This window comes from Gadus macrocephalus, chromosome 1, assembly GCF_031168955.1.
Source record: "Gadus macrocephalus chromosome 1, ASM3116895v1".
NCBI classification, from domain to species: Eukaryota; Metazoa; Chordata; class Actinopteri; order Gadiformes; family Gadidae; genus Gadus; species Gadus macrocephalus.
Window position 1 is genome coordinate 6,760,228 of NC_082382.1, and position 12,166 is coordinate 6,772,393.

A 12,166-nucleotide genomic window follows, 5' to 3' on the forward strand; every position below is an offset into this window, starting at 1 on the left:
TGTGTGTGTGCATGTGTGTCCGTATGACAATAAGGATGGCGTGGTCGCCCACCTTGGTTTGGCTGCTGGGTTAGCTAGGAGCGGGTCACCACCTCTAGCTGCTGGGTTAGCTAGGAGCGGGTCACCACCTCTGGCTGCTGGGTTAGCTAGGAGTGGGTCACCACCTCTGGCTGCTGGGTTAGCTAGGAGTGGGTCACCTCTGGCTGCTGGGTTAGCTAGGAGCGGGTCACCACCTCTGGCTGCTGGGTTAGCTAGGAGCGGGTCACCACCTCTGGCTGCTGGGTTAGCTAGGAGCGGGTCACCTCTGGCTGCTGGGTTAGCTAGGAGCGGGTCACCACCTCTGGCTGCTGGGTTAGCTAGGAGTGGGTCACCTCTGGCTGCTGGGTTAGCTAGGAGCGGGTCACCACCTCTGGCTGCTGGGTTAGCTAGGAGTGGGTCACCTCTGGCTGCTGGGTTAGCTAGGAGCGGGTCACCACCTCTGGCTGCTGGGTTAGCTAGGAGCGGGTCACCACCTCTGGCTGCTGGGTTAGCTAGGAGCGGGTCACCTCTGGCTGCTGGGTTAGCTAGGAGCGGGTCACCACCTCTGGCTGCTGGGTTAGCTAGGAGTGGGTCACCTCTGGCTGCTGGGTTAGCTAGGAGCGGGTCACCACCTCTGGCTGCTGGGTTAGCTAGGAGGGAGTTGCGTGGGTAAATAAGTAAAAAAAGATTCCAGGCTGTGTGTGTGTGTGTGTGTGTGTGTGTGTGTGTGTGTGTGTGTGTGTGTGTGTGTGTGTGTGTGTGTGTGTGTGTGTGTGTGTGTGTGTGTGTGTGTGTGTGTGTGTGTGTGTGTGTGTGTGTGTGTGTGTGTGTGTGTGTGTGTGCATGTGTTTCAGGGTTTGTGGAATACAGGACTGTTTTTCAGTTAGCTAACATGTACTAACATGTGCTCACACAAGAAGGCCCACTTTTTTTGCAAATCTTGCCACTGCCTCAGGGATGAGCCAATCTTCATTCAAAACTAAGAGACAGTTTAAAATAATTTATGTCAGATGATGGCTGACAGATTGATAGCTTTTGACCAACTTTTATTCTCCGTGTTGATTGCCATAGTTGTTATTTAGCGCCCCCTAGTGACTAAAGTAAAGTGTGCCTCTGTACAAGGTTTTCTTAATGGGACATTGTGATTCCAGTCAAGACTGCTCTTGAGTACACTGCTGTAGCGTGTCTATTGGTCCATTGAAATGATTCCCCATTTTGAAGGATATTTCTTTACCTACATGTTCTTGTTGCCCTTAGGACATTAAATATGCAGGGCAGTATTTCCTACTCACCCCCAGCCATAGCTGTCGGGCCAGGGTGAGGAGGCTGGACAGAGAGAGCCACAAGAGGGAAGAGAAGGAGGAGGGAGTGGAGGAGAGAGTGAGAGGCGAAAGGAGGCCGCTTGGAGACGTTAGAAGAGTAGACATTGGACGAGAAGGTACGTTTTCCTCAACATAAATGCATAGAAATGTTGTGAAATTGCAATGGAAAAGTAATGAAAATACAGATCTAATCCTTATTCATACAGGAAACACTTTAGCTTCTTTCTTTACCTTTATACTCCCAACCCGCTCCCCTCCAGGAACTTCAGCACTTCCTGTGACTAACGGCAGTGTGTCTCACTGGGGAACAGCGTCAGCGACCCACACTGAGCCTGGAAGACAGCGGAGCCACGGCCGGGTTCCCATGGCAGCGGCACTCTAGTGCTGCCATGGCAGCTGCTGCCATCGATGCCTCACACCATATCACCACACTGACCACGGAGGAGCGGGAGAGACGGAGCACGGCCAGGCTGTTTGGGAGGTCGGAGAGGGAGCCAGAGAGAGTGAGAGAGCGGGGCTTTGAGGCGGAGAGGGGAAAGAGGCAGGTGGAGAGAGAGGCAGTGCTAGGAGGGCCCGCCGGCGGTAGTGAGTGTCTGGTGTGCGGTGCTCTGTTCGCATCGCAGGAGAAGCTTCATTTGCACGCCTTTAGCCACACAGTGGAGAAGGCCTTCCACTGCTCCCAGCCACACTGTCCCAAGGCCTTCAGTTCCAAATACAAACTGTTCAGGTACCCCGAAGTCTTCACCATGGCCCGTACACATTAACCACTCCTACAGAATGAGGTATTGGGGCCCAGCCAGAAAATAACATGACATGATCATTTTGTTTGGATATGAAGCCTCAATTATTTTCTAGTACGGCCACAATACTCTACTGTAGTCTTTGGTTTGGCTTGATAATAATAATAATTTACCTTAGAATAATTAACCTGATAACTTTTTATGTTTGTATAAAAAATATTTTTTCTTCACAGACTCGATAGAAATCGTACAGCAAACACATTATTTAGAATACTATGAATCTCATCACACCGTAGTGTCATCTCTCTGTCTCTGTATCCCACCTTCCAGGCATATGGCCACACACTCGCCACAGAAGACCCACCAGTGCTCGTTCTGTGAGAAGATGTTCCACCGCAAAGACCACCTGAAGAACCACCTGCAGACCCACGACCCCAACAAAGAGGCCTTCAAGTGCGAGGAGTGCGGCAAGCACTACAACACCAAGCTGGGCTACAAGCGCCACGTGGCCCTGCACTCGGCCACCGCCGGGGACCTGACCTGCAAGGTGTGCCTGCAGGGCTACGAGAGCACGCCAGTGCTGCTGGAGCACCTCAAGAGCCACTCGGGGAAGTCGTCCGGCGGCGCCAAGGAGAAGAAGCACCCGTGCGACCATTGCGACCGCCGCTTCTACACCCGCAAGGACGTGCGCCGGCACATGGTGGTGCACACGGGCCGCAAGGACTTCCTGTGCCAGTACTGTGCCCAGCGCTTCGGTCGCAAGGACCACCTGACGCGGCACGTGAAGAAGAGCCACTCGCAGGAGCTGCTCCGGATCAAGACGGAGCCCCCAGACATGCTGGGCCTGCTGAGTTCCGGGTCACCGCCCTGCTCCATCAAGGAGGAGCTCAGCCCTATGATGTGTGGGATGGGTCCCAATAAAGACCCCATGATGGGGAAGCCCTTCCCCAGTGGCACTCCCTTCCCCATGGGCATGTACAACCCCCATCACCTGCAGGCGATGGCCAATCCCGGGGTGGGTCACCCTCACCCGTCCCTGATGCCCGGCTCCCTGTCTGCTGCGATGGGCATGGGCTGTCACATGGAGCCCCCCCACCACCCCCTCCACCACCACCACCATCACCACCACCACCACCACCACCACTCACCTCCGCTGCCCTCCCACCACCACCACCACCAGCCCCTCCCCTCACAGCAGCTGTCCCACACCCAGCCTGCTCTGAAGTACCAGCTGGGATCTACCTCATACCTGCTGGACAAGCCCTTGAAGGTGGAGATGGAGAGCTTCCTCATGGACCTGCAGAGCGGGCTGCCCGGGCCGCTGCACTCTTCAGACGACCACAGCGCTGCCTCGCCCACCAAGGACGGCCTGGAGGCCAGCTCGGGACTGGGGGACGAGCTGTGCGGCGGGGAGGCCCTTCTGTCCAAGAGCCCCACGGTGATCGCAGAGTCTCTGTGTGCTGCTAACATGGACTTCTCACACCTGCTGGGCTTCCTGCCCCTCAACCTCCCCCCTTACAGCGCCCCCATGAGCACGGGAGGCCTGGTGATGGGCTACACCTCATCTGTGGCTCCCTCCTCGTCCTCCTGCTCTTCCTCCTCTTCTTCCTCATCCCTGCACGCCACTGATCCTCACGCCATGACGACGGCAGCGGTCGCCACGGTGCCAATTACCTCTTTGCAACTGCAACCTCAGGACAGCTCCATGGGGGGGCTGGGACTCGGAACCCTGCACCCCCTGCCAGCAGCATTCAGCTCCAGCCTCAGCGCCACCACCCTGCCTCGCTTCCACCAGGCCTTCCAGTGAGGGGCCAGGGAGCCTCCAGTACAGCCCGGGCTACGCTCAGCGTGGATCCTCAAGGCTGTGCTCCATCACAAAGGGTTTGATCATGAAAAAGGCTGAAGAATTTGAATGGTTAAATTACAAAAATAAATACTGACTGAACACCTAGAAGCCTTGATGAGAGCACACTAAAGCTTTTGATTGGGCCTCGGAGGAGGCTAAACCCTTTTTTTACTTGAAGAAAGTAAGAGGTGAGAAAATCAGTTGAAGCAGCTTATATTTGGGCTTTCTTTATATACCTTTTCTTTATTTAGCTATAATGATATTTTAACCCATTTCCTTCCATATATTTTTCCCCTTAAACTCATCCCTCCTTATTCGCTAGTTTCGAGGACAGGAGGAGTCGGCCTATGTGTGGTACTGCATACTCCCAAAGTAATAATATTTGATATAACATAAAATTGCAAAAGATCAACTGTAGTTAAGATAATCCTGTCTTGTTGTGACCCAGAAAAAAAAAATAGTTTGAAGTGGATATTTCGGTTGAATTATAATTTTTTTACTGTTGCTTTTCCAAATGTGTGATCATCCTAGAATGTTCTTCAGTCTTCAGGCCTTCTGGAGCTGCTCCTGTCAGCAGGAGGGTGGGGAAGAGATACAGATCGAACCCCCACCCGCTGGGCTCTAGCCGCAAAGCAAAACCAAAAGGAAGCGCTCTCCAGAAATATGATAATAATAACAACAATAATAATAATGATAATAATATTACCTTTCCTTTTGAAGTAACCATTGTTTAATAGTAATTGATATTTTGCTGTTACATACACACACATAGACTACATTCGCTTAAAAATCAACAAACAAAAACAGTAACACACAAATGAATGGTAACTAAAAGATTTCTGTGGCCGTTCAAAATGGATGTTATTCTAGATCATGTTGTTCCTAAAGAGAAGCACTTTTTTTAACAGAAGGCACTTCACTTCCTGTGAATCTGATTCTAAAATCTCCCCCTTCACATCTCACCCCACAAATCAACCACCTTTTGGAAAATGGATCCATGGCCATTTCAAATGTAGATTGTGGTGATAGAATGGGTCCCCCTGAACAAGCAGCGTCAGGTACCATAGATCTGAAATAGATAGGGTGGAATAGCAATTAGCTACACGTTGGTTTTTTAGAGATGGACCATGGAAACGGAAAACCCTGACATATGTGAATGGCAAAAACAAGAAAACTGTTATTGAAATTATGTTTAAGAATGTTATTGGAGTGTACAAAATCTCAACAACAACAAAATATATAGTTGCTTTTTATCTCAGTCGAGTTTATTTTAAGTAGGCGTGTAGAAACTAAGTGATGGTGTTTTTAATAATTCAATTGATGAAGTATTAGCTTTTACCCTGTCATATCAATCTTCCCTCACTCTTTCCCTGCTTGAGGAAGGAGAGTATCATCACGGACTGTGGGTCCAAACACCTTTAGAAGGCTGAGTTCTAGGAGGCTTACAGCTAGATTAATAAGGTTTTTCTTCCATACAATTCACTAGGAATGACCTGTGTTTCTGCAGTTATATAAGCATAGTTTCAGTTGAAAAACGTAAATTGCCCTGCCATGAAATCTTTTTTTCCACAACCATGGGAGGTAACAGAGTCTTATATTTTTAGAATTGACAACCTTTAGCCTGCAAAAAAAAGAACTTGAACCCAAAGTTTCAGCTTGATTTTAAAAAGATGCTCTTACCATGTACCAGACGTCTCCCCTCATATCCTCAGTGTGTAGCCCAGCCAGCAGAACCCGAGCATTTACAGTTTCAACGTCCAAAGACTGCATTCAACCATGGCAGCCTAACCTTTCAAACAAGCTGTCTAACATTGTCATCACATCAAAATACTTGTGTTCATCGTAGGCATCCGTTTTTACGCCCAGACGTATCGCCCGCCCTTATATTACGAATGAAGACCAGCAAATTAAGGACGATAAAAAAATACAGAACATCGACAATAAATGTAACTGCTGCTTTGCGCTCCAGATGCTGAATCAACTGTCGACCACTAGCCCGTCTGGACACATGATGTGATGTGCAGTGAGATACGAAGGTGCACAGATTGACATATTTTGTTGTTTCACACGCCCACTGCTCTGATACCCCTGTTTCCTCTCAGCTGCTTCTCTGATTCAAAGGAGCAGGGTCAGATCAATGCCAGGGATATCTAGTAAGAGAAGCGTGTTTATGCTTTGACATTCAAAGTGCTGGGAACACATGACAGGAGTGGCTGGCAGTATTGGCTGTTGTCCTATTTTGTTTGTTGTCATATGATATATTATCTTCTGTTTGTAAAAAAAACAGGACCTCGAGAAAAACAACGCAACACATCACCTCATTTATTTGTTAACATTTTTTCCTCACCAAAACCTGGGGAGAAGAAACAACACTTTTGCACACCAATTGCTTTTCAGAAGACACTTAGCTATGACTGTAGGAAACAATCTCCATGAATGGCTCAGTGTCAGGAAACACGCATTACCATTGAGGATAATATATTCTATTAGAAACGTATATTTGTATTTCTGTAGTATTTACCAAGTGTATGACATTCTATATCCATATCAATACAATATTATGCTATATCATTATATTGAAATAGCGAAATTACACTTGTTTTACACTTATTGGTCTTCCCGTGGAAATACATTTGGATATCAACTGATCAAGATATTTCTTCTAAATTACCGAAGTTGTAATTATCGATTTACAATTAATTTCTTCTGAATTTCAATTTCTGGCTTCAGACAAAACTGAAGCATTCAAAATAAACATTTATTATCTCTATTTCTTTGTAAAAAAAACAACAACTAAAAAGCGATTGGCAGGTATTGTGTTGTCCTCCCTGGGTTTATGTGAGCTAATCTGAATCTAGCACTTTCAACCTTAAAAAAAAAAGAGTATTTTTTTTCTTTAAAATGTTCTGCTTCTATGTTTATGTATTGTGTGTATTGATCCTGTATATGTATGTTCCATCAGTTTGATGTTTAGATTTGATCCAACTTTATGTATTTTCTCCTCAAAATAAATAACAGTATTTTTTTAGATTTATATCCACTAATATCCCTCTACATATGAGCCCCAACCTTTCAAACTATTTTTTTCTAGGGGTGTTACCAACTTTTATTTTTGTTCTTGGAAAATATTTCTTATCAAATGAAATAGCCAGGAGCCTGAGGCAGAACTTGAACAACTACACAGTAGTTATTTTTGTCAACTCTCAGCCAGCGTCAATGTCCCCAACCCGCCCACCCCTAACTCGGGAGTCAGGGGGCAACCCCAAAACATGGCACTTATTTCTTGCACTGCTCAGAGAGTTGTCTGCCTTTCTCTAGATGAGGAATGGCCACAATCCAACCAATGACTATATCCAACAGATGCTTGGAAAGTTTTTTAAATCGGTATTTCTACAACTGTGCTACTTTGATTTGGTGTCATGTGATCATTGTGGCTCAAGTAACCACAGAGTAAGGGCGCAATGATGAAATCTAGTATTGAAGAAGTGAACAATTTTGAGACAGAGGAAGGAACCAGCCGGAGAGCCACAGCCTTCACAAGTTCTTAGATTATTCCTTAAACTGTGGTTTTCCGGCAAACAACAAAGATCATCCAGGTTGACAGAGTTATTTAGGTACTGGCTGTCTTCATACAACGGAGCTCCGTTTGACCATTGAGGTGGATCTCCCCCTGACTCCTACTACTGCTCCCAGGCCTGGCTATAGCTCCATTACCTCGTCTGTACCTGCTAGGGATGCACTTATCTTCCCCTCCCCTTGTTGTCTAGAAGGTGCAGAACATACATATTTCGAAGGGAATTTATTCATTATGGTATTAAGACTGACAGAAAAAATGACCAGATTGGATTTTATTAATCATTTTTTTGCTTTTAGTGAAGAACTGGATGCCGTCTGATACAGACAACATCCACATGTAGTGGTATATATTTCTAGCTTAAAGTAAGTCTTGCATTCCGAACTCTTTGTGTATCTCGTTTTAGCGACATAGCTTGTTTTATTTTTACTTTTACAGCCAGCTTTGCAAAAAGGCGAAAGAATGGAAAATTGAATCTTTACATCCTTTTTCACTTACACTATTTTATATAGCATGGAGCTTATCAACTACAGGGAGAATTATATAAATGATATACTTTTGGTGAAAGAAAGGAGAGAAAAAAAAATGCTTTTTTTAATTACATATCTCACATGCAATCAGTTGCTGCAATGTTTGTGTATTGGTTGATCCAAAGAGATGATGAACACAACAGAACTATTGACGTATTATACAGTACGATGTTTCTTTGACTTGTCATGTGTTATGTGGAAATGATTAAAAGACAAACCAGTGGTTTAATAATTTGCTTGTGTTATAAAAACTGCATTACAATAGCATTTTTTTGTAGAGACTGGCTATATATAAATGTATAGCCAGATAATAAACATAAGGCCAGATAGCAGGTCGTATGAAAGTTTTAATACAATAACAGAATGATTTAACTCACCATTGCGGCTTCTGTTAGATGTGGTTATCATCTGTTGAGCTCAGTGAGAGATTCTCAAACTGCAGGCCTGCATCCAAAAGAGCTATAAACACTATCTGACTACTGGGTTATGTCATGGCCTAAATGACTTAACCACAATATCCATAATCGTAGTGTCTGAAATGAATCAGACCAGTTAGCCGACATGCACGTTTTAATAACTGACCTAATAGATTATGGAACTTAATCAAGGTCACACACATACAAACACGTCAACCAGAACTTAACCGATAGAAGGATTGGCTCAGTTCTTTGGAACCCCCTTAGAGAGTTACTTAAAGGGTCAGGGAAATATGGAATGATGTTTACTAAAGTATCTAATAGCCCTGTATGAAAGGCTCTAAACATGACTCCTCTAGTTACACAGGTATAAACAGCTGTGCACCTATGGCAATATCTTTGTTTATGTGTGCATACTATTGGTTTAAACAAAAAAGAAAAGTACAAGGGAAGTGTGGAAACAGAGTAACAGGAAGATTTTAATATGTTATTAAAGAGGAGGACTTTTCAAATCACAATTTAAAGAGAAAAAAAAGTATTTCTGTTTGCAACATACTGAGTGTATGCAGGTATCCCCACCCCAAAACGGTTCTTAGGCAGATGTTTCCTCAAAGTCTGGTTCTTAGACAGGTGTTTCGTCCAAGTTTGGTTCTTATGCCCCGTCCACACGGAGCCGATTTTTTGGTGAAACCGCATAATCAGGATTCGTGTGACCGCCTGAAACGCAAACGATGACGTCATCGCCAGGTATTCCTGAAACGCATCAAAGGAACACGGAGGGGAAAATATCGTTTTCGCCCGTGTGGACGGGCCCAACGTCTATTTCGATTCACCACGAAGCGCTACCAGAATGCTATGTTTGTAAACAGAGCGCAGGATTTATGCGCATGCGCGCCTATTCTTCTTTCTTTTGCGGGAGTTCTGTAGCAGAAGCAGTGCCCCTTATCGCCTGGAATATGTACTACTGCGTTTCTACAGCACGATGCGGTTTCGCAATGAATCCGTCTTTACGGGGATATTCCTGAACCGCATAAAACGAAAATGGATCGTTTTCGCCCGTGTGGAGGGGGCCTTACACAGGTGTTTCCTCATGGTCTGGTTCTTGGACAAGTGTGTCCTCACGGTCAGGTTCTTTAGACAGATGTTTCTTCACAGTCTGGTCCAGACAGCTGTTTCCTCACGGTCTGGTTCAGGCGTTTCCTCACGGTCTGGTTCTTAGACAGATGTTTTCGCATGGTCTGGTTCAGGTGTTTCCCCCCGGTTTGGTTCTTGGGTTTCCCTAATTGTCTGGTTCAGGTGTTTGGTTCTTAGGCCCCGTCCACACGAAGCCGATTTTTCTGTGAAACCGCAATATATATATGTATATATATGTCATGGCCCGCCCATCCCATTCACCTGCCTGCCAACCTGATCTCCCCTAATTAACCCAACCACCGTCACCTGTGCTCCACCTATAACAGTCCTCTCCTTTCACCTAGTCCTTGCCAGATTGTCTCTTGTTTCATTCAGAGCTTTCCCGCAACTCCCGATTGACTTCGTCTACTCCACTCTGCCTGTTAACGAACCCTCGCCTGTCTGACCTCCTGCCTGTCGTCCAGTCCCTGTCGGTCTGTCTGCTCCTCTGTCCCCGTCTCCTGATCCACCTGCCTGACTTACTGTTGTCGACCCTTCGCTTGCCTGACCTCCCGCCCGACGTCGAGTCCCTGTCGGTCTGACTGCTCTCCAGTTCCCGACTCCCGATCTGCTCTTCTGCCCTCCCGATGCCGACTCCTCGCCTGCTGACCCACCGGACGATTCCCTGCCCACCTACGGTGACTTATTGCTCTCTGCATGCCCGATCCTGTACCAGAATAAATCCTTGAAACTGTTCTACAACTGTCGTCGGTCTGTCTGTGCACTTGGGTTCTGCCTAACCCCCCCCCCCCCCCCCCCCGTTACACTTTGGCCTTAAAGCCCAGTTCAGACCAAAGATTCACCTTGCAACGGCTTGCAACGAGACGGTTTTAGAACGTCGCAGGGGCGGTGTGAACGGGTCGTTGCAAGCCGTTGCAAGGCGTCGCAAGGCGTTGCAAGGAGTCGCCAGAGATTGAACATGTCAAATCGCAAGGTCCAGTTTTAGAACGCGGCGATTTAACTATTTCTCTTCAGCCAATCACAGCACAGAACAACTTGTACGTCACGGCCTTACTCCGTCCCGGTACCGTACTGTCCACTCCAGCTTAAAAAGATCCGAAGTCGAGCCGACGTCAGATGTGAGTTGTCCAGATTGGCGCAGGCACCCTGTTTCTGCCGCTGAAGTACCCAACTGCGGCTCCATATTCTTGGCTTTATAACTCGCCGTCTTCTCCTTTTCATGATTAAAGCCACAGCAAAAACTGCGACCATTTCACTCTCACTAACATAATTAGGTATGTATCCAACAATGTATCCAACAACGGGTAATCTAAACTAACTGTAAGCTCCAGCTATTTACTCCAATGCAGATGTAGTGGAGAATGACAAAACTTAGTAACTCTAGCCTACTCTCAAGTAAAATAAAAAGAAAACTAATTGCAAACCTAACTAATCCCTAACCTACGCAAATGATGTTGCGGCTCTCAGCTGTGCCAGAGCGTTCACAGTTGCTATGGAAACCACCTAGCGTCGCAGCCCGTTGCAGCCGGTGTGAACTGCCCAGTTTTAGAACGTCGCAGCCCGTCTCGTTGCAAGGCGTTGCAAGGCGTTGCAAGGAGTTGCGAGTTGCAAGGCGTTGCAAGGTGAATCTTTGGTCTGAACTGGGCTTAAGTGACCTACATTTTTAATAGATTAGCATATCTGAGATGTATTTTTGCCCCAGGCCATTGAGTTTCTTGATGATAAGGAGGACTTTAAACTCAATTCTGACTTGTACTGGAAGCCAATGCAAATACCCGAGGATTGGTGGGATGTGTTCTATTTTTGGGGATTTTGTTAAAATTCTGGCAGCTTTTTGAATTTATTGCAGCCGCCTGATTGACTTTTTGGGCAGGCCAGTGAAGAGATCACCTTAGACAGATGTATCCTTGGGACAGGTGTTTCCTCATGTCAACGGGCTATAGAGGAGCCATTTGTGCAGCGCTCATAAACCCATAGCTCTGAAGCCAAACAGATTAGATGCATTTTTCTTTACAGAAACTATTCTATAAAAGCCTTTCTGGGATACGAAGCTACTTTATTGGTGGAAAAAGTGTCATTTATATCTCTTAACCTACTACCAGATTAGGTATGACCAAACCACAAAGTAGTTTATTTGAAGGTTATGTAATATTTGTATGTCAAATAGATTAAATTATAATTCTGATGAAGATGAATACAGAGCTTGATTAAAAGATTCTGTAAAGATGTACACATTAAAATTTCTACATTCATACAATAACAATTAAATGTTAAAGCTGGTTTAAAGTTATAATCGGATGCATGCAGTCATTTACAAAAATCTCAAATAAACTTTACCTCAGAAGAAATAAGGGAAAGTGTGTTTGAATTATACAAAAAATAGATATACTTTTAAGTCTGTTTCAATCATAAATCTCCAAGTTGAAGACAAAACCAGCAATCTTAAGACATCTTCATAAAGCAAAGCATGCAAAGTCAATACTTGGCCTCAGTGTGGATTTGGCGTTGACATGGGACCCTCAGTGGTCTTCAAAGCTGTTATATTATGCTCTGAAAGTAATCCTTATCAACTCTATAGCTTCAGTC

At 45.7% G+C, this 12,166-nt stretch overlaps 1 protein-coding gene across 3 annotated transcripts; it reads left to right on the top strand.

Moving 5' to 3' along the window:
• The first annotated feature begins 497 nt into the window (after positions 1-497).
• plagl2 (pleiomorphic adenoma gene-like 2) lies at positions 498-8,262 on the top strand. Of its 3 annotated transcripts, none has more exons than XM_060063966.1 (3): positions 498-1,456; positions 1,601-1,843; positions 2,411-8,262. In XM_060063966.1, exon 3 carries the CDS (start codon positions 2,415-2,417, stop codon positions 3,885-3,887), a length of 1,473 nt encoding a protein of 490 aa, XP_059919949.1. In that variant the 5' UTR covers positions 498-1,456; positions 1,601-1,843; positions 2,411-2,414; the 3' UTR covers positions 3,888-8,262. The 3 variants fall into 3 exon arrangements, with proteins under 3 accessions (XP_059919949.1, XP_059919943.1, XP_059919944.1); XM_060063960.1 differs by having other exon boundaries at positions 565-1,456; positions 1,601-2,067; XM_060063961.1 differs by lacking the exons at positions 498-1,456; positions 1,601-1,843 and adding an exon at positions 1,990-2,122.
• Positions 8,263-12,166: the final 3,904 nt, after the last annotated feature.